This window comes from Rhinoraja longicauda, chromosome 38 (assembly GCF_053455715.1).
Source record: "Rhinoraja longicauda isolate Sanriku21f chromosome 38, sRhiLon1.1, whole genome shotgun sequence".
In the NCBI taxonomy this organism is placed as follows: domain Eukaryota; kingdom Metazoa; phylum Chordata; class Chondrichthyes; order Rajiformes; family Arhynchobatidae; genus Rhinoraja; species Rhinoraja longicauda.
Window position 1 is genome coordinate 11,082,245 of NC_135990.1, and position 21,096 is coordinate 11,103,340.

The 21,096-nt window shown below is 48.2% G+C and overlaps 1 protein-coding gene across 1 annotated transcript in view; it reads left to right on the forward strand.

Moving 5' to 3' along the window:
- Positions 1-392: 392 nt before the first annotated feature.
- slc28a1 (solute carrier family 28 member 1) overlaps positions 393-21,096 on the forward strand; it is a 45,870-nt gene continuing 25,166 nt past the window's right edge. Inside the window, exons 1-7 of the mRNA XM_078429849.1 lie at positions 393-561; positions 1,833-1,921; positions 3,247-3,323; positions 5,751-5,842; positions 14,766-14,955; positions 17,579-17,720; positions 18,783-18,896. Of these exons, the coding sequence (XP_078285975.1) occupies positions 1,853-1,921; positions 3,247-3,323; positions 5,751-5,842; positions 14,766-14,955; positions 17,579-17,720; positions 18,783-18,896 (684 nt within the window). The 5' untranslated portion in view covers positions 393-561; positions 1,833-1,852. The remainder of the gene's footprint in view (positions 562-1,832; positions 1,922-3,246; positions 3,324-5,750; positions 5,843-14,765; positions 14,956-17,578; positions 17,721-18,782; positions 18,897-21,096) is intronic.

A 21,096-nucleotide genomic window follows, 5' to 3' on the forward strand; every position in this document is an offset into this window, starting at 1 on the left:
CCTCCTGCACCTATTGTCTGTTAAGCATTGGATTCTGATCGAATGCAGGAACAAACAAACAAATGAGAGTCTTAGTAGAGAGATGTGCAGGACAACATTTTTTACAGAGAGTAGAGAGGGTCAGAGGTAGTGGTGTAGGGCAGATACAATACTGTTGTTTGAGATGATTATAGATAGACATATAGAAATGCAGGAAGAGGAGCGATCTGGATCACGTCCAAGCAAAGAAGATGAGTTTCTCTTGGCATCATGTTCAGCACAGACAGGGTTAGGCCAATGAGTCCGTTCCTGTTCTGTATTGTTCTGTACAATGATGCAATAAACTCCTATATTTAATGCGCAGAGAACACAATCGGCAACAAAACATGTTGTCCAACAATAAATAATCTATTTTCGGAAATTGGCTTGAATGAAGTATTGTGCCAACCAGAGAGAGGACAGACACAGAGTGCTGGAGTAACTCAGCGGGTCAGGCAGCACCTCTGGAGAACACGGACAGGGTGACGTTTCGGGTCGGAACCCTTCTTCACACTGAAAGTAGAAGGCCGAGGAGTACTGGAGGTAGGAAAAACCAGAACAAAGCAGGGCGGGCAACAGGTGACCAAGGCAGGCTGGAGCCCACAATGGTCCATTGTTGGCTGGGGTAGAGGTGAGAATGAAGGGATACAGTGGAACTAGTAGGAGGTCAGGGCTGGGGTGGGGGGGGGGGGGGGGAGAGAGGGGATGCAGGGGTTACTTGAAATTAGAGAAATCAATGTTCATACCACTGGGGTGTAAGCTGCCCAAGCGAAATATGAGGTGCTGTTCCTCCAATTTGCGCTGGGCCTCACTCTGACAATGGAGGAGGCCCAGGACAGAAAGGTCAGTGTGGGAATGGGAGGGGAAGTTATAATCTCTGGCAACCGGGAGATCAGGCAGGCTGAGGCGGACTGAGCGGAAGCTTATCACTGATTAGCTCAATGTAGTTTTGTTTATTGTCACATGCACCGAGGTACAGTGAGAAGCTTCTTTGTTGCGTGCTATCCAGTGAGCGGAAAGACAAAACACACAATTACAATCAAGCCATCCGCAGAGCAGAGATGCAGGATAAAGGGAATAATATTTAGTGCAAGATAGAATCCTGCAATGTGCATTAGCTGGTTCAGAGTTGAGAGAAGGTATCACAAAAAGCTGGAGTAACTCAGCGGGCCAGGCAGCATCTCAGGAGCGAAGGAATGGGTGACGTTTCGGGTCGAAACGTCACCCATTCCTTCTCTCCTGAGATGCAGCCTGACCCGCTGAGTTACTCCAGCTTTTTGTGATACCTTCGATTTGTACCAGCATCTGCAGTTATTTTATATAACCATATATATCCATATAACAACTACAGCACGGAAACAGGCCCGTTCGGCCCTTCCAGTCCACGCTGACCACTCTCCCTGACCTAGTCTCATCTACCTGCACTCAGACCATAACCCTCTAATCCCCTCTTATCCATATACTTATCCAATTTACTCTTAAATAATCAAATCGAGCCAGCCTCCACCACTTCCACCGGAAGCCCATTCCATACAGCCACCACCCTCTGAGTAAAGAAGTTACCCCTCATGTTACCCCTAAACTTTTGTCCCTCAATTCTGAAGCTATGTCCCCTTGTTGGAATCTTCCCCACTCTCAAAGGGAAAAGCCTACCCACGTCAACTCTGTCCGTCCCTCTCAAAATTTAAAAAACCTCTATCAAGTTTTCCTACGCAGAGTTGCGAGGACGGAGGTCAGTGACTTCAACTTACTGTTAACTGTTTACATTCTGAAATATGACTGTTCTAATCACAGACTGCCTTTTGTTGTACAAGCATCGAAGTGAATACAAGAAATGGAGAAAATGGATTTGCCCGACAATAACCACATCTACTGTGCGGACAACGCAGGATTTGAAATGGAGGTAATTTTCCAGATGTCTTGTATACAAAAACAGGGATGTAATGCTGAGGCTCTACAAGGCGCTGGTAAGGCCGCATTTTGAATATCGTGAGCAATTCTGGGCCCCATATCTAAGGAAGGACGTGCTGGCTCTGGAGAGGGTTTGCAATAATGATCCCATGAATAATTGGGTTAACGTACGATGAGCGTTTGTCGACACTGGGCCTGTACTTGCTGGAGTTAAGAATGGGTGGGAGGGACCTCATTGAAACGTACAGAATAGTGAAAGGCTTGGACAGAGTGGATGTGGAGAGGATGTTTCTACTAGTGGGAGAGTCCAGGACTAGAGGTCACAGCCTCAGAATTAAAGGATGTTCTTTTAGCAAGGTAATCTTTTTGTGGTGGTGAATCTGTGAAATTCTTTGCCACAGAAAAGTGTGGAGGCCAAGTCAGTGGATATTTTTAAGGCAGAGATAGATAGATTCTTGATTAGTACGGGTGTCAGGGGTTATGGGGAGAAGGCAGGAGAATGGGGTTAGGAGGGAGAGATAGATCAGCCATGATTGAATGGTGGAGTAGACTTGAAGGGCCGAGTGGCATAATTCTACTCCAATTCCTTATGACCTTATGTGTTTGATACAGCCCAGTCAAAGTGAGATAGCATGACACCCACAGGTCTTCTCCAGCTTTAACCCACTACTACAATTAGTCCGAAGAAGGGTGTCAAAGCAAAATGTTGCCTATCCATTCCCTCCAGAGATGCTGGCCGACCTGCTGAGTTATTTGAGCAACTTGGCTATTTTAAACAAGCATCTTTAGTTTAGTTTAGTTTTGTTAATTATTATTGCCACATTACGGTGCTGGCTCGAAGGGCCAAATGGCCTCCTCCTGCACCTATTTTCTATGCTTCTATATTTCTATTACCGAGGTGCAGTGAAAAGTTTATTTTCTTGCGTGCTCTCCAGTTACAATCGAGCCGTCCACAGTGTGCAGATACAGGACAAAGGGAATAACTTGCAGGAAGGAACTGCAGGTGCTGGTTAAAGCCGAGGATAGACACAAAATGCTGGAGTGACTCAGCGGGTCAGGCAGCATCTCTGGAGAGAAGGAATGGGTGACGTTTCGGGTCTGATAAAGCAAATAACATTTGCTGTCTCGTTGGTGATAGAACGGTTCAGTTGCGTGATAACTGCGGGAAAGAAACTGTCCCTGAATCTGGAGGTGTGCGTTTTCACACTTCTGTACCTCTTGCCTGATGGGAGAGGGGAGAAGAGGGAGTGACCGGGGGTGGGACTGGTCCTTGATTATGCTGCAGGCCTTGCACTGAGTATGCCCTTTGTATTGCAGGAGGATGTTCCGACCAAACCTACAGATAAAAGCTCGGCAGTGTCTACCGACAAGAAAGAGAGTTCCAAGGTTGTAAGGTACAGGTCAAAAATAATTCAGATTGATCTTCTCAACAAAACAAGAAACTTTTCACCCATTTCTTTCCGAGAGAAGTAACACAGCCATGTTCTGTTCAGTTCAGCTCAGTGTCACGTGTACCGAGGTACAGTGAAAAGCTTTTGTTGCGTGTTAACCAGCCAGCGGAAAGACAATACATGATTACAATCAAGCCATCCGCAGAGTGCAGATACAGGATAAGGGAATAACGTTTAGCGCAAGGTAAAGTCAGTAAAGTCCGATCAAGGATAGTCCAAGGGTCACCAAAGAGGTAGATAGTAGTTCAGCACTGCTCTCTGGTTGGTGATAGGATGGTTCAGTTGCCTGATAACAGCTGGGAAGAAACTGTCCCTGAATCTGGAGGTGTGCGTTTTCACACTTCTGTACCTTTTGCCTGATGGGAGAGGGGAGAAGAGGGAGTGGCCGGGGTGAGACTGGTCCTTGATGATGCTGCTGGCCTTGCCGAGGCAGCGTGAGGTGTAAATAGAGTCAATTGAAGGGAGGTTGAGAACCTTCCTAACTATAGTAGAGTCATGGAGTCCTACAGTACAGAAAGAGGTCCTTGATTATGTCCATGCTAGCCATTAAATAACTCTATACCAAACCCATTTGCCAACAATTACTCTGTAGACCACTGTACCTTGGTGATTCAAGTCGTTGTCTCAACATGTCTTAATAGACAATAGACAATAGACAATAGGTGCGGGAGTAGGCCATTCGGCCCCTCGAGCCAGCACCGCCATTCAATATGATCATGGCTGATCATTCTCAATCAGTACCCCGTTCCTGCCTTCTCCCCATACACCCTGACTCCGCTATCCTTAAGAGCTCTATCTAGCTCTCTCTTGAATGCATTCAGAGAATTGGCCTCCACTGCCTTCTGAGGCAGAGAATTCCACAGATTCACAACTCCCTGACTGAAAAATGTCGTGTGATTCTCTGCCTCCAACACCTTTCGGTTACCGAGCTTTGCCCCACTCTCTCTCTCTCTCGCTTCCACCTTTCTCCCTCCTACTCCATCAGTCTGAAGAAGAGTCCGGACACTTCAAACCTCACACGGACCCGAGCAAACTCCACGCAGACAGCACCCGAGGTCATGATTGAACCTGGGTCTCTGGCGCTGTGAGGTAGCAGCTCTACCAGCTGCGCCACCGTGTCGCCTTGGAGAGTCTGTTCTCCAGAGGGTCTGAAGAAGGGTCCAGACCCGAAACGTCACCAATCCAAGTTCTCCAGAGATGATGCCTGACCCACTGAGAGACTCTAGCACTTTGTGTGGGTTTTTTTTTTTTGTAAACCAGCATCTGCAGTTCCTAGTTTCTACATCTGGACATGGCTAAGTTGTGCTTTAAGTTTAGTTTAGTGTAGTTTAGTTTAGTTTAGTGATACAGCGCGGAAACAGGCCCTTCGGCCCACCCAGTCCTCGCCGACCAGCGATCCCCGCACACTAACACTATCCTACACACACTAGGGACAATTTACATTTATACCAAGCCAATTAACCTACAAACCTATGACCCAGGAAATCGAAGATCTTGGAGAAAACCCATGCAGGTCACGGGGAGAACGTACAAACTCCGTACAGACGGCACCCGTAGTCAGGATCGAACTTGGGTCTGGTCTGTGAGGCAGCAACTCTACCACTGTGCCACCGTGCCGCCCGTTTTTATTTTATTTACTGCGTTTACAGATCTATTATTATGCTGCTGCTGCAAGTAAGGATGTAATTGTTCCATTTCGGAGAAATGCATGGGAGAATTAAGCACTTTTGATTCTCATTAATTACATTGAATGGCGGTGCTGGCTCGAAGGGCCAAATGGCCTACTCCTGTGCCTAGTGCCTAGTGCCTGTCATATGTTGAAAGGCTGGAGCGACTAGGCTTGTACACACTGGAATTTAGAAGGATGAGAGGAGATCTTATCGAAACGTATAAGATTATTAAGGGGTTGGACACGTTAGAGGCAGGAAACATGTTCCCAATGTTGGGGGAGTCCAGAACAAGGGGCCACGGTTTAAGAATAAGGGGTAGGCCATTTAGAACGGAGATGAGGAAAAACTTTTTCAGTCAGAGAGTTGTGAATCTGTGGAATTCTCTGCCTCAGAAGGCAGTGGAGGACAATTCTCTGAATGCATTCAAGAGAGAGTTAGATAGGAGTCAGGGGAGAAGGCAGGAACGGGGTACTGATTGAGAATGATCAGCCATGATCACATTGAATGGCGGTGCTGGCTCGAGGGGCCGAATGGCCTCCTCCTGTGTCTATTGTGCCTAGTGCCTATTGTCTCATTCAACAGAACATCTCAACTCACCTGCACTATTACTGACCTAATTTATCTGAGAGTGTGTCTATAATAACTTGAAATATTTCACTCTGAATAATGAGTTGGAAACTTTCATGCTTATGTTTTCCAGAAAAATAACCAAGACTGCTTCAAGAGTAAACCAGGTGTACACCACCCACCTCACACTAATTAAACGTATTGTCCTTGGTCTCCTGGCCGCAGGTAAAAATTACTAGTTGGGCTGCTGGTTGACATGGTTTAGCATCGATCACTTATGGTCATGGAGTCATACAGCAAGGAAACAGGCCCTTCGACCCAACTTTGCCCGTGCCGACCAAGATGGCCGCATCTACACTAGTCTCACCTCTGCTCTGTGGGGAAAATTCCTCCCTTATCTAAGACCGTCATAGTTTTCTTCTCAATCAAATACTCTCAGCTCCTCTACTCCAAGGAACACTGATACCAAGGCTCCTCTGTTTAGGGGTTGCCAACTTTCTCACTCCCAAATAAGGGGCAAAAGGTGACGTCGCCGCCCCGCGCCCCACGTGACCTCACCCAGCCAACGGCCACGCGCTCCCGCTCCACCAATGGCGACCGCCCGGGCCGGGAGGTGGGTTGCTATGCAACCTCCGTTAGGCGGCGCCCGGGCCTCCGGGCCTACACTGTCCGGGCCCACAGCGGCCCCCGGGCCTACAGTGTCCGGGCCTACAGCGGCCCCAGGGCCTACACTGTCCGGGCCCACAGTGGTCCCCGGGCCTACAGCGGCCCCCCGGCTAATATGGGACAGTTGGCAACCCGGCCTCTGTTGCTCAATACTCCATAGGCCCCTGCTATTTTTTTGTCATGGAGTCATGCAGCACGGAAACAGGCCCTTCTGCCCCACTTTGTCCATGCTGACCAAGGTGCCTCCATCTACACTAGTCGCACCTCTGCTCTGAGGAACAGTTTCCTACCTTATCAACGACTGAGGGTCGTGGTTGATAGTTGTTCTACCCCGTGTGAATGAGCAATGTTTGTAGGGATTCAGGCAAACCTGGGACTGATGGGGTTGCTCTGCTGGGAGCTAGCATGGACGCGATGGGCCAAATGTACTCCCTCTACATGGTGCTCAGTAAACGATTGACCGCTGCCCCACCTTGGTGGACCTGCCTCTGGAGTTCCGTGCAGCTGAGGTACAGGCCCTGGTGAGACCACATCTGGAATATTGTGTATCGTTTTGGTCTCCTAATTTGAGGAAGGACTCCCTTGTAATTGAGGCAGTGCAGCGTAGGTTCACGAGATTGATCCCTGGGGTGGCGGGACTGTCACATGAGGAAAGATTGAAAAGACTAGGCTTGAATTCACTGGAGTTTAGAAGGATGAGAGGGGATCTTATAAAGACATATAAAATTATAAAAGGACTGGACAAGGTAGATGCAGGAAAAATGTGCCCAATGTTGGGGGAGTCCAGAACCAGGGGCCACAGTCTAAGAATAAAGGGGAGGCCATTTAAAACTGAGGTGAAAAGGAACTTTTTCACCCAGAGAGTTGTGAATTTGTGGAATTCTCTGCCACAGAGGGCAGTGGAGGCCAAATCACTGGATGAATTTAAGAGAGAGTTAGATAGAGCTCTGGGGGCTAGTGAAATCAAGGGATATGGGGAGAAGTTGGGCACAGGTTACTGATTGTGGATGATCAGCCATGATCATAATGAATGGCGGTGCTGGCTCGAAGGGCCAAATGGCCTCCTCCTGCACCTATTTTCTATGTTTGTATGAGATGTGCAGGCGTGAGGTTAAGCAGATCAATTGACTTTGATCTCCCCATTCCCTAGTCAACTCCAGTGCCACTTGTGGAAACAAGACCTAGCGTTCGAATGATGAACCAGAGAGACCATTCAGCCCATCATGCATGTTCTAGCCTTCTCAAAGAGTCCCATGATGCCGCTGTTGCTTCATCGTCCTGCGAATCGTTTAAGTACATGTCCAGAAACGGAAGGAACTGCAGGTGTTGGAATCATAGAAGCATAGAAAGTAGGTGCAGGAGGAGGCCATTCGGCCCTTCGAGCCAGCACCGCCATTCAATGTGATCACGGCTGATCATCCAGAATCAGTACCCCGTCCCTGCTTTCTCCCCACTTCCCTTGATTCCGTTAGCCCCAAGAGCCTTATAGGTTCTTCAATTGCTGTTGAATCTTGTACACAACACGAAATGCAGGAGGAACCCAGCAGGTCAGGCAGCATCCGTGGAGGGACATGGGCTGATGATGTTTCGGGTTGGGACACTTCTTCAGTATATATCTACTTCCCTTTGGAATGATGTCCTTGATTCTGTCTCCACTGCCATTTTATAAAATGTACCCTGGGTTTCAATAGTGTGGCAAGAAATAGCTTTTCCTCATGTTGGCTTCATTGTACTTAAGTCGATCAGAAATTCTGGATACTGTTCCTCAGTAAGAGTAGTTGTAGTGGATTGTTGTTGGACTAGCTGGTTCACTATAGTCCTTTAGAGAAATTATTCACCCATATTTACCTGGTGTGTCCAAACGATGCCTCCAAACACACCAAACAGTTGACTCTCAACAGTTGGGTAGGATGGAACTGCAGATGCTGGTTTAAACCGAAGAAAGACACAAAAAGCAGGAGTAACTCAGCAGGACAGGCAGCATCTCTAGAGAGAAGGAATGGATGACGTTTCGGGTCAAGACCCTTCTTCAGAAACGTCACCCATTCCTTCTCTCCAGAGATGCTGCCCGTCCCGTCCAGCTTTTTGTGTCTATCTTCGGTTTAAACCAGCACCTGCAGTTCCTTCCGACATGACCTACCAGTCCGTTTGTCTTTGGGATGTGGGAGAGACCAAGGGCAACCCATGCCGGCACCGGGAGAACGTGCAGACTCCACGCAGACAGCATCCGAGGTCGGTATCGAACCCTGGTCTCCACAGCTGTGAGGCAGCAACTCCTCCACTACACCACCGTAGTCTGAAGAAGGGTCTTGACCCAAAACGTCACCCATTCCTTCTCTCCACTTGTATTGAGGTACAATGATAAGCTTTTATTGCGTGCTAACAAGTCAGCAGAAAGACTATTCATGTTTACAATCAAGCCGTCCTCAGTGTCCAATAGACGATAGGTGCAGGAGGAGGTCATTCGGCCCTTCGAGCCAGCACCACCATTCAATGTGATCAAGGCTGATCATTCTCAATCAGTACCCCGTTCCTGCCTTCTCCCCATACCCCCTGACTCCGCTATCCTTAAGAGCTCTATCTAACTCTCTCTTGAATGCATTCAGAGAATTGGCCTCCACTGCCTTCTCAGGCAGAGAATTCCACAGATTCACAACTCTGCGTTTTTCCTCATCTCCGCTCTAAATGGCCTACCCCTTATTCTGAAACTGTGGCCCCTGGTTCTGGACTCCCCCAACATTGGGAACATGTTTCCTGCCTCTAACGTGTCCAATCCCTTGATAATTTTATATGTTTCAACAAGATCCCCTCTCATCCTTCTAAATTCCAGTGTATACAAGCCTAGTCGCTCCAGTCTTTCAACATATGACAGTCCTGCCGTTCCGGGAATTAACCTAGTGAACCTACGCTGCACGCCCTCAAAAGCAAGAGTATCCTTCCTCAAATTTGGAAACCAAAACTGCACACAGTACATCAGGTGCGGTCTCACTAGGGCCCTGTACAACTGCAGAAGGACCTCTTTGCTCCTATACTCAACTCCTCTTGTTATGAAGGCCAACATTCCATTGGCTTTCCTCACTGCCTGCTGTACCTGCATGCTTCCTTTCAGTGACTGATGCACTAGGACACCCAGATCTCGTTGTACGTCCCCTTTTCCTAACTTGACACCATTCAGATAATAATCTGCCTTCCTATTCTTACCACCAAAGTGGATAACCTCACACTTATCCACATTAAACTGCATCTGCCATGCATCCGCCCACTCACACAACCTGTCCAAGTCACCCTGCAACCTCATAGCATCTTCCTCACAGTTCACACTGCCACCCAGCTTTGTGTCATCTGCAAATTTGCTAATGTTACTTTAATATATAAGTCATTAATATATATTGCAAATAGCTGCGGCCCCAGCACCGAGCCTTGCGGTACCCCACTGGTCACTGCCTGCCAATCTGAAAGGGACCCATTCATCCCCACTCTTTGCTTTCTGTCTGCCAACCAAATTTCTATCCATGTCAGTACCCTACCCCCAATACCATGTGCTCTAATTTTTCCCCACTAATCTCCTATGTGGGACCTTGTCGAAGGCTTTCTGAAAGTCGAGGTACACCACATCCACCGGCTCTCGCCTGTCCATTTTCCTAGTTACATCCTCAAAAAATTCCAGAAGATTAGTCAAGCATGATTTCCTCTTCGTAAATCCATGCTGACTCGGAACGATCCATTTACTGCTATCCAAATGCTCCGCAATTTCATTTTTTATAATTGACTCCAGCATCTTCCCCACCACTGATGTCAGATTAACTGGTCCATAATTTCCTGTTTTCTCTCTCCCTCCTTTCTTAAAAAGTGGGACAACATTAGCTACCCTCCAATCCACAGGAACTGATCCTGAATCTATAGAACATTGGAAAATGCGTCCACAATTTCTAGCGCCACCTCCTTAAGTACCCTGTGATGCAGACCATCAGGCCCTGGGGATTTATCAGCCTTCAGTCCCATCAGTCTACCCAACACCATTTCCTGCCTAATGTGGATTTCCTCCAGTTCCTCTGTCACCTTATGATCTCTGGCCACTAGAACATCTGGGAGATTGTTTGTATCTTCCTTAGTGAAGACAGATCCAAAGTACCGGTTCAACTCGTCTGCCATTTCCTTGTTCCCCATAATAAATTCCCCCGCTTCTGTCTTCAAGGGACCCACATTTGCCTTATTTTTTTTTTTCCTCTTCACATACCTAAAGAAGCTTTTACTATCCTCCTTTATATTATTGGCTAGTTTACCCTCGTACCTCATCTTTTCTCCCCGTATTGCCTTTTTAGTTATCTTCTGTTGCTCTTTAAAAGAGACCCAATCCTCTGGCTTCCCACTCTTCTTTGCTAAGTTATACTTCTTCCCTTTTATTTTTATGCTGTCCTTGACTTCCCTTGTCAGCCACGGGTGCCTCTTACTCCCCTTGGAATCTTTCCTCCGCTTTGGGATAAATTGATCCTGCAACTTCTGCATTATTCCCAGGAATACCTGCCATTGCTGTTCCACCGTCTTCCCTGCTAGGGCCTCCTTCCAGTCAATTCTGGCCAGCTCCTGCCTCATGCCTCTGTAATCCCCTTTGCTATACTGTAATAATGACACTTCCGATTTTCCCTCTCAATTTGTAGATTAAAACTTATCATATTATGATCACTGCCTCCTAATGGCTCTTTTACCTTGAGTTCCCTTATCAAATCAGGTTCATTACACAACACTAAATCCAGAATTGCCTTCTCCCTAGTAGGCTCCAGTACAAGCTGTTCTAAGAATCCATCTTGGAGGCACTCCACAAACTCCCTTTACTGGGGTCCATTACCAACCTGATTTTCCCAGTCTACCTGCATGTTGAAATCTCCCATGACCACCGTAGCATTACATTTGCGACACGCCAATTTTAGCTCCTGATTCAACTTGCACCCTCTGTCGAGGCTACTGTTTGGGGGCCTGTAGATGACTCCCATTAGGGTCTTTTTATCCTTACAATTCCTCATCTCTATCCATACTGATTCAACATCTCCTGATTCTATGTCACCCCTTGCAAGGGAGTGAATATCATTCCTTACCAACAGAGCAACCCCGCCCCCTCTCCCCACCTGTCTGTCTTTTCTATACGTTGTGTACCCCTGAATATTCAGTTCCCAGCCCTGGTCCTCTTGTAGCCATGTCTCAGTGATCCCTACAACATCATACTTGCCAATGTCTAACTGAGCCTCAAGCTCATCCACTTTATTTTTTATACTTCGCGCATTTAAATACAACACTTTAACTTCGGTATTCACCTTCCCTCTCACACCGGTCACCATTGGCCCTGACCTTACTCTCATATCCCTTCTAGAACTTTCCTTCCCATTTATTCGAGTCTTTTGCAATTTCTCCTGTATTCACTTCCCCTTTAACTCCATCTTCATATTCCCAATTTGTCAACCCCTCCCCCCCACTACTTAGTTTAAACCCACACGTGCAGCACTAGCAAACCTGCCCGCCAGAATGTTGGTCCCCCTGCTGTTAAGGTGTAACCCGTCCCATTTGTACAGGTCACCCCTACCCCAGAAGATATCCCAGTGGTCCAGAAATCTAAATCCCTGCTCCCTGCACCAGCCTCTCAGCCATACATTCATATCCCCGATCTCTCTGTTCCTGCCCTCACCAGCACGAGGTACAGACAGCAGTCCAGAGACAACCACCCTCGACATCCTACTTCTCAGTCTTCTTCCTAACTCTCTAAACTCACGTTGCAGTCAGTATCTCCTTCCTCTTCCTCCCGACGTCATTTGTGCCCACGTGCACAACTACTTCTGGTTGATCGCCTTCCCTCGCTAGGATGTTCTGAAGCCGGTCCGTGATGTCTTGAACCCTGGCACCAGGGAGGCAACAGACCATCCTCGAGTCCCGCCTGCCGCCACAGAATCTACTGTCCGTACCTCGGACAATGGAGTCTCTCACTGCTATGGCTCTTCCTGACGTCGGTCTCCCCGGTCGAGTCTCCTTGCCTGGATTGGATCCGCCGACCTGTCCGCCGCTCGGACTGGAAGCGTCTTCTGCCCCGACAGCTCCCAAGAGGGTGTACCTGTTTGCAATAGGCACAGCCACCGGGGTCTCCTGGAGTCCAAGTTCACACCCCTTTGAAACGGTCTCCCACCTTCGCTCGACCTGGACCCTTGGCATGACAGCCTCACAGTAGGTCCTGTCCAGGAAACTCTCGCATTCCCGGATGGCCCTGAGGTCATCCAGCTGCTTTTCCAACTTCACCACACAACATGTCCATATTCAGGAGCTGCACCTGGACACAGTTCTTGCAGGTGTAGCTCCCAGAAGCCCCAGCTGAGTCCCTACCTTCCCACATCCTGCAGGAAACACACTGCACCCAACTTGTCCGCCATTACTTTAGTGCCAAAAACCAAATCAGGCTCAAAACCAGTGCAGCCTCCTCGACAAAGCCTCGCACTTTTCTCACAGGGCTACACCCCTTGAGCACGCCTTGTTTATATCAGTTACTAAATTGACTAATTGGCCAATTTACCAAGCTTCTAATTTAATTGCTCAGCCAATCCCCACACTCACTCCTACGCTGCCTTCCTCTGACGAGATTGGATGTGTGCCCTTCACTGAGTGACTGCTAGTAGTTTGGGCAAAGAGGGTTTCAGGTGGGCCAGCATTGCAAAGGTGGAAGAGCTAAAGCCACAATGAACTGCAGATGCAATAAACCTGAGCCTAACACAAAGTGCTGGGGGAAACTCAACAGGACATGCAGCATCTCTGGAGGGAATGTACAGAGGACTTTTACCTGCAATTCACACTTACTTTCAGCCAACGGTCGTCCTTGCTGCCCCTGCTCCTGCTGCTGCTGCTCTCCCGACCTTTACTGAACCCAGATACATGATACAGGGAATAACGTTTAGTGCAAGATAAAGTCCGAGGGTCTCCAATGAGGTAGATGACAGCTCAGCACTGCTCTCCGGTTGTTGATAGAATGGTTCAGTTGCCTGATAACAGCCGGGTTGGAAACTGTCCCTGACTATAAACTTGCATTGCACGAGACATATCAAGCCAGCGACTAATAACTCTTCTACCTGTAGAAGTTTGAAGAAGGGCCCGGACCCAAATGGTCCTCTGTACATTCCCTCCAGAGATGCTGCATGTCCTGTTGAGTTCCCCCAGCACTTTGTGTTGGGCTCAGGTTTATTGCATCTGCAGTTCCTTGTTTCTTTAGCTCTTCCACCTTTGCACTGCTGGCCCACCTGAAACGCCCTTTGCCCAAACTACTAAGCTATTAGTAGGGCGGTCACGGTGGCGCAGCGGTAGAGTTGCCGCCTTACAGCGAATGCAGCGCCGGAGACTCAGGTTCGATCCCGACTACGGGCGCCGTCTGTACGGAGTTTGTACGTTCTCCCCGTGACCTGTGTAGGTTTTCTCCGAGATCTTCGGTTTCCTCCCGCACTCCAAAGACGTACAGGTATGTAGGTTAATTGGCTGGGCAAATGTTAAAAATATTGTCCCTAGTGGGTGTAGGATAGTGTTAGTGTGCGGGGATCGCTGGTCGGCGCGGACCCGGTGGGCCGAAGGGCTTGTTTCTGCGCTGTATCTCTAAATCTAAAAAAAATCTAAAGATCTAGTCGTTGCCCAAGAAGGAACCTTAAAATTTGGAGTATTGTGAGCAATATTTGGAGGATTATGAGCAATTAAGGGCCCCATATCTGAGGAAGGATGTGCTGGCTCTGGAGGGGGTCCAGAGTAGGTTTACGAGAATGATCCCAGGAATGAGTGGGTTAACATATGATGAGCGTTTGTTGGCACTGGGCCTGGACTCACTGGAGTTTAGAAGAATGAGGGGGGACCTCATTGAAACGTACAGAATAGTGAAAGGCTTGGATAGAGTGGATATGGAGAGGATGTTTCCACTAGTGGGAGAGTCTAGGACCAGAGATCACAGCCTCGGAATTAAATGAGGATGAGGAAGAATCTATTTCATCAGTGAATCTATGGAATTCATTGCCACAGAGGCTGGGGAGGACGTCAATGGATATTTGTTGAGGCTTTCAGAAAGATTCTTGATTAGAATGGGTGTCAGGGGTTTTGGGGAGCAGGAAGGAAAACGGGATCAGGAGGCAGAGATCAGCCATGATTGGATGGTGGACTAGACTCGATGGGCCGAATGGCCTGATTCTACTCCTATAACTTGTGAAGTCATAAATATGGATATTTTTAAGGCAGAGACAGATAGATTCCTTGATTAGTGCGGGTGTCAGGGGTTGTGGGGAGAAGGCAGGAGAATGGGGTTGGGAGAGAGAGATAGATCAGCCGTGATTGAATGGCGGAGGAGACTTGATGGGCCGAATGGCCTAATTCTACTCCTATCACTAATGAAGTTATGAACTGCCAAGCCATTGACCGAGAAGGGACCCTAAATTGAGCGGAGTTTCATGTTGTTTGCCCCCTCTGTTCCCCACCACAGCCTTTCTCGGATTCCTCATCACCGCCTGTGTGCTGGATCTCCGGCGAGCCCTTGCTCTCCTCGTCATGACCTGCATTGTGGTCTTCTTCATCGTTTACGGCCTGGTCAAGAGGCTGTTTGGGAAACAGATCCTCCACTTCTTCTCGCCTGCGTGTTCACTCCTGCAGAGATACAGCAAGTGGTTCAAATGGTAGGTGGCTTGTGCCCGATCGGCCTTGTTAACGCGCCCATTCTTCATGCTTTGGCAGCGTTTACGATACGATGCGATGCGAGAGAACTTTATTTATCCCAGGAGGGAACTAGGTCATAAAATACAACAAGATACATGTAACATGAAACTAAAGTGATGAGTGGAAAGGATTGTGGGGATGTGCAAATATTGGGTTGGAGGGGAGTCAGTCTCAGTCTCAGTCTCAGTCTACCCCACGACAGAAGGGGGAGGAGTTGTACAGTTTGATAGCCGCAGGGTAGAAGGATCTCCTGTGGCGTTCTGTGCTGCATCTTGGTGGAACCAGTCTGTTGCAGAAGGTGCTCCTCAGGTTGACCAGTGTGTCACGGAGGGAGGGGGGGAGCTGTATTGTCCAGGATGCCCCACAGTTTGAGGAGCATCCTCCCCTCCAAGACCACCTCCCGTGAATCCAACTCCAACTCCGCCCCCAGGACGGAGCCAGCCTTCCTGATGGGTTTGTTGGTCCTATTGGCATCCGCGGCCTTCGCCCTGCTGCCCCGGCACACGGCAGCGAGGAAGATGACCCTTCTTTTATCCTTGTTGCACCAATATGATGTGTTAACAAAAGGAAGAGATGAATGACGTTTCACCATTCCTGGCCAGTTTAGTTTAGTTTAGAGATACAGCATGGTAACAGGCTCTTCGGCCCACCGGGTCCGCGCCGACCAGCGATCCCCGCACACTAACACTATCCTACACACACTAGGGACAATTTACATTTATACCAAGCCAATTAACCTACAAACCCGTACGTCTTTGGAGTGTGGGAGGAAACCGGAGATTTCGGAGAAAACCCACGCAGGTCACGGGGAGAACGTACAAACTCCGTACAGGCAGCACCCGTAGTCGGGATCGAACCCGGGTCTCTGGCGCCTTTAAGCGCTGTAAGGCAGCAACTCTACCGCTGCGCCACCGTGCCGCCCTAATGGGCGTGGGCAATTAGGACGAACAATAAATACTGGCACGGCAGGTCATGTACAAATGCTGTAACTGCCACGGGTGGCTCAGCGGTAGAGTTGCTGCCTCACAGCGCCAGAGAGCCGAGTTTGATCCTGACTATGGGTGCTGTCCGTACGGAGATTGTACGTTCTCCCCGAGACCCCGTGGGTTTTCTCCAGGTTCTCCGGTTTCCTCCTACATTCCAAAGACGTGCGGGTTTGTAGGTTGATTGGCTTTTGTAAATTGTCCCTAAAGTGTAGTGTTGAAATGGAGCTGGTGGGCCGAAGGGCCTGGATCCACACTGTAACTCTAAAAACGAAAAAGACCAATAACTCTGCGATCGGTAGAAGTCTTATTGAAGAATCCCAACCCAAATCATCACCTGTGCATGCCCTCCAGATGCTGCCTGACCCGCTGAGTTGCTCGAGCTCTTTGTGTTTTGTTCTGTGGGATTGTCATGTTAAGTGCCCATGGAACACATGGACTGAAATCTTCCTTGATCTCCATTCCCTCTGTCCTATTTTCACGCCTGACACTTCCTTATCTACATACCTCCCTCTCCCCTGACATCGGCCTGAAGAAGGGTCTCAATAGACAATAGGTGCAGGAGGAGGCCATTCAGCCCTTCGAGCCAGCACCGCCAATCAATGTGATTATGGCTGATCATTCTCAATCAGTACCCCGTTCCTGCCTTCTCCCCATACCTCCTGACTCCGCTATCCTTAAGAGCTCTATCTAGCTCTCTCTTGAATGCATTCAGAGAATTGGCCTCCACTGCCTTCTGAGGCAGAGAATTCCACAGATTCACAACTCTCTGACTGAAAAAGGTTTTTCCTCATCTCAGTTCTAAATGGCCTACCCCTTATTCTTAAACTGTGGCCCCTGGTTCTGGACTCCCCCAACATTGGGAACATGTTTCCTGCCTCTAACGTGTCCAACCCCTTAATAATCTTATACGTTTCGATAAGATCTCCTCTCATCCTTCTAAATTCCAGTGTATACAAGCCTAGTCGCTCCAGTCTTTCAACATATGACAGTTCCGCCATTCCGGGAATTAACCTAGTGAACCTACGCTGCACACCCTCAATAGCAAGAATATCCTTCCTCAAATTTGGAGACCAAAACTGCACACAGTACTCCAGGTGCGGTCTCACTAAGGCCCTGTACAACTGCAGAAGGACCTCTTTGCTCCTATACTCAACATTCCATTGGCTTTCTTCACTGCCTGCTGTACCTGCATGCTTCCTTTCAGTGACTGATGTACCAGGACACTCAGATCTCGTTGTACGTCCCCTGTTCCTAACTTGACACCATTCAGATAATACACTGCCTTCCTATTCTTACCACTAAAGTGGATAACCTCGCACTTATCCACATTAAACTGCATCTGCCATGCATCCACCCACTCACACAACCTGTCCAAGTCACCCTGTAACCTCATAGCATCTTCCTCACAGTTCACACTGCCACCCAGCTTTGTATCATCTGCAAATTTGCTAATGGTACTTCTAATCCCTTCATCCAAGTCTCGACCCAAAACGTCACCCATTCCTTTTCGCCAGCGATGCTGCCTGACCCGCTGAGTTACTCCAACTTCTTGTGTCTATCTTCGGACTAATAGTTTTGTTGGGTTTCCTTCTGCCAGGCTGGTTGCCCTGTTGGCGGTGGTGGGCCTAGTTGCCTGGCTTGGCGCGGACACGGCAAAAGTACCCAGCCAGTTGATCTCCTTTGGAGGATTGTGTACGCTCGTCACTTTGCTGTTTATCTTCTCCGCGAGGCCGCAGGCGGTGAGTCGATCCTCCGGTCCACCCCCCGCGCTTGTCCTGTCACCGCACTTCACAAGTTATAGGAATAGAATTAGGCCATTCGGCCCATCGAGTCCACTCCGCCATTCAATCATGGCTGACCTCTGCCTCCTAATCCCGTTTTCCTGCCTTCTCCCCGTAACCCTTGACACCCGTTCGAATCAAGAATTTGTCTATCTCTGCTTTAAAAACATCCACTGACTTGGCCTCCACAGCCCCCTGTGGCAATGAGTTCCACAGATTCACCACCCTCTGACTAAAGAAGTTCCTCCTCACCTCCTTTCTAAAAGAGCGCCCTTTAATTCTGAGGCTGTGACCTCTGGTCCTAGACTCTCCCACCAGTGGAAACATCCTCTCCACATCCACTCTATCTATGCCTTTCATTATTCTGTACGTTTCAATGAGGTCCCCCCTCAACCTTCTAAACTCCAGCGCGTACAGGCCCAGTGCTGTCAAACACTCATCATATGCTAACCCACTATTCCTGGGATCATTCTTGTAAACCTCCTCTGGACTCCCTCCAGAGCCAGCACATCCTTCCTCAGATATGGGGCCCACATTTGCTCACAGTACTCCAAATACGGCCCGACCAGTACCTTGTAGAGCCTCAGCATCACATCTATTATTGTATTCCAGTCCTCTTGATATAAATGCCAGCATTGACTGTATATGCTATGAACAAGCTTCAATATCCTCTGCTATACTTTAATGCTAACACCTAGGAGGGCCAAATGCACCAGGTGAGGCATCGGCCAAACCATGCCGACCTCCCATGCCTGAAGGATGGCACGGTGGCGCAGCTGGCAGTGATCCCCGCACATTAACACTAACCTACACCCACTAGGGACAATTTTTACATTTACCAAGCCAATTAACCTACAAACCTGCACGTCCTTGGAGTGCGGGAGGAAACCGAAGATCTCGGAGAAAACCCACGCAGGTCACGGGGAGAACGTGCAAACTCCGTGCAGACAGCGCCCGTAGTCGGGATCGAACCCGGGTCTCTGGCGCTGCAAGTACTAACTGTGGCCTTCCTCTGCTCAGGTATCTGGGAGAGCGCTGTTTGTGGGACTGGGATTGCAATTTATTCTCGGCATCTTCATCATTAGGACGGAGCCTGGCTTTCAGGCTTTCAACTGGCTTGGAATCCAAATCCAGGTATGTGCTGAGGGAAAATGTCGTCAAATCAAGTCCATTGTCAAATGCACAATGTTTACAGGTACAGGTACAACAAATATCCTGCTTGGAGCAGCATCTACCCAGCTGCTTCCCAACTATTATCGGGCAACTAGACTGTCCTCTCACCAACCAGAGAGCATAGAAACATAGTAACATAGAAAATATGTGCAGGAGTAGGCCATTCGGCCCTTCGAGCCAGTACTGCATATATATATATATATATATTAGTCTGAAGAAGGGTCTCGACCCGAAACGTCACCCATTCCTTCTCTCCTGAGATGCTGCCTGACCCGCTGAGTTACTCCAGCATTTTGTGAATAAATACCTTCGATTTGTACCAGCATCTGCAGTTATTTTCTTATATATATATATACACCGAAGAGCCAAAACATTACGACCACTGACAGGTGAAGTGAATAACATTGATCATCTTGTTACAATGGAACCTGTCAAGGGGTGGGATATATTAGGCAGCAAGTGACCAGTCAGTTCTTGAAGTTGACGTGTTGGATGCAGGAGAAATGGGCAGGAGTAAAGACCTGAGCGACTTTGACAAGGGCCAAGTTGTTATGGCCAGACGACTGGGTCAAAGCATCTCTGAAACGGCAAGGCTTGTGGGGTGCTCCCGGTCAGCAGTGGTGAGTACCTACCGAACATGGTCCAAGGAGGGACAAACCACAAACCGGCGACAGACAGGGTGTTGGGCGCCCAAGGCTCATCGATGCGCGAGGACAACGAAGGCTATCCCGTCTGGTCCGAACCGACAGAACGTCGACTGTGGCACAAGTCACAGAAAATGTTAAAGGTGGTCACGGGAGGAATGTGTCACAATACACAGTGCATCGCACCCTGCTGTGTATGGGGCTGCACACGGAGGACCAACAGCATATTAGGCAGGTGGTCATAATGTTTTGGCTCATCAGTGTATATACACACACACACACACACACTATACACACACATACTGCTATATATATATATATACACACACACACGCATATATATATAGATTATATATATATATATACACGCATACCCACATATATATAGATTATATATATATGTACACATATATATAGATTATATATATGCACGCATATATAGATTGTATATATATATATACACACACATATATATACACACACTCAGTCTGAAGAACGGTCTCGACCCGAAACGTCACCCATTCCTTCTCTCCCGAGATGCTGCCTGACCCGCTGAGTTACTCCAGCATTTTGTGAATAAATTGATTTGTACCGGCATCTGCAGTTATTTTCTTATACACACACATGTATTGATTGTACACACGCACACACACACACACACACACACATATTATATATATATATACACATATATATATAGATTATATATATATATATACACACACATAATCTATATATATGTGCATTTGTGGGTATGTGTATAGATATACACATTAAATTGTTTTCTCTCTCGTTTATCATTGTTTCCAGTGTACTATGTTTACATATTCTGTTGTGCTGCTGCAAGTGAGAATGTCATTGTTCTATCTGGGACATGTGACAATAAAACACTCTTGACTCTCATAACCTTGGTTGGCCAGAGGGCAGTTGGGTACAGTCTCTTCGAGAACAACTAGCCACAAAAGCTGGCTGTGAATCAGATTTCCAACTGAGTGCCAGCAAGGTAGTGGGTGGGTGTATGGAACGAGGCAAGGCAGGGACCATCCCAACGTTTAAGAGAGAGTTAGACGGGTACATGGATACGACAAGTTTGGAGAGATATGGACCAAGCGCAGGCAGGTGGGAATAGCGTAGCTGGGACATGTTGGCCGGTGTGGGCATGTGGGCTGAAGGGCCTGTTTCCACGCTGTATCACTCTATGACTCCAAACATTTTCCTCCATAGACCCACTCAGCTCCTCCAGCACTGTGTTTTGTTCAGGAGATACAGAGGTATGACAACATATACCTTCAGATTCAGCGACTGTTTCTTCCCAGCTGTTATTGCCAGTGGTGTCATGAACATCGAATTACAAGATCATTAGCGATAGGAGCAGAATTAGGCCATTTGGCCCATCAAGTCTACTCTGCCATTCAATCATGGCTGATCCTAACCCCATTATTCTCCTGCCTTCTCCCCATAACCCCTGACACCCGCACTAATCAAGAATCTATCTATCTATGCCTTAAAAATATCCA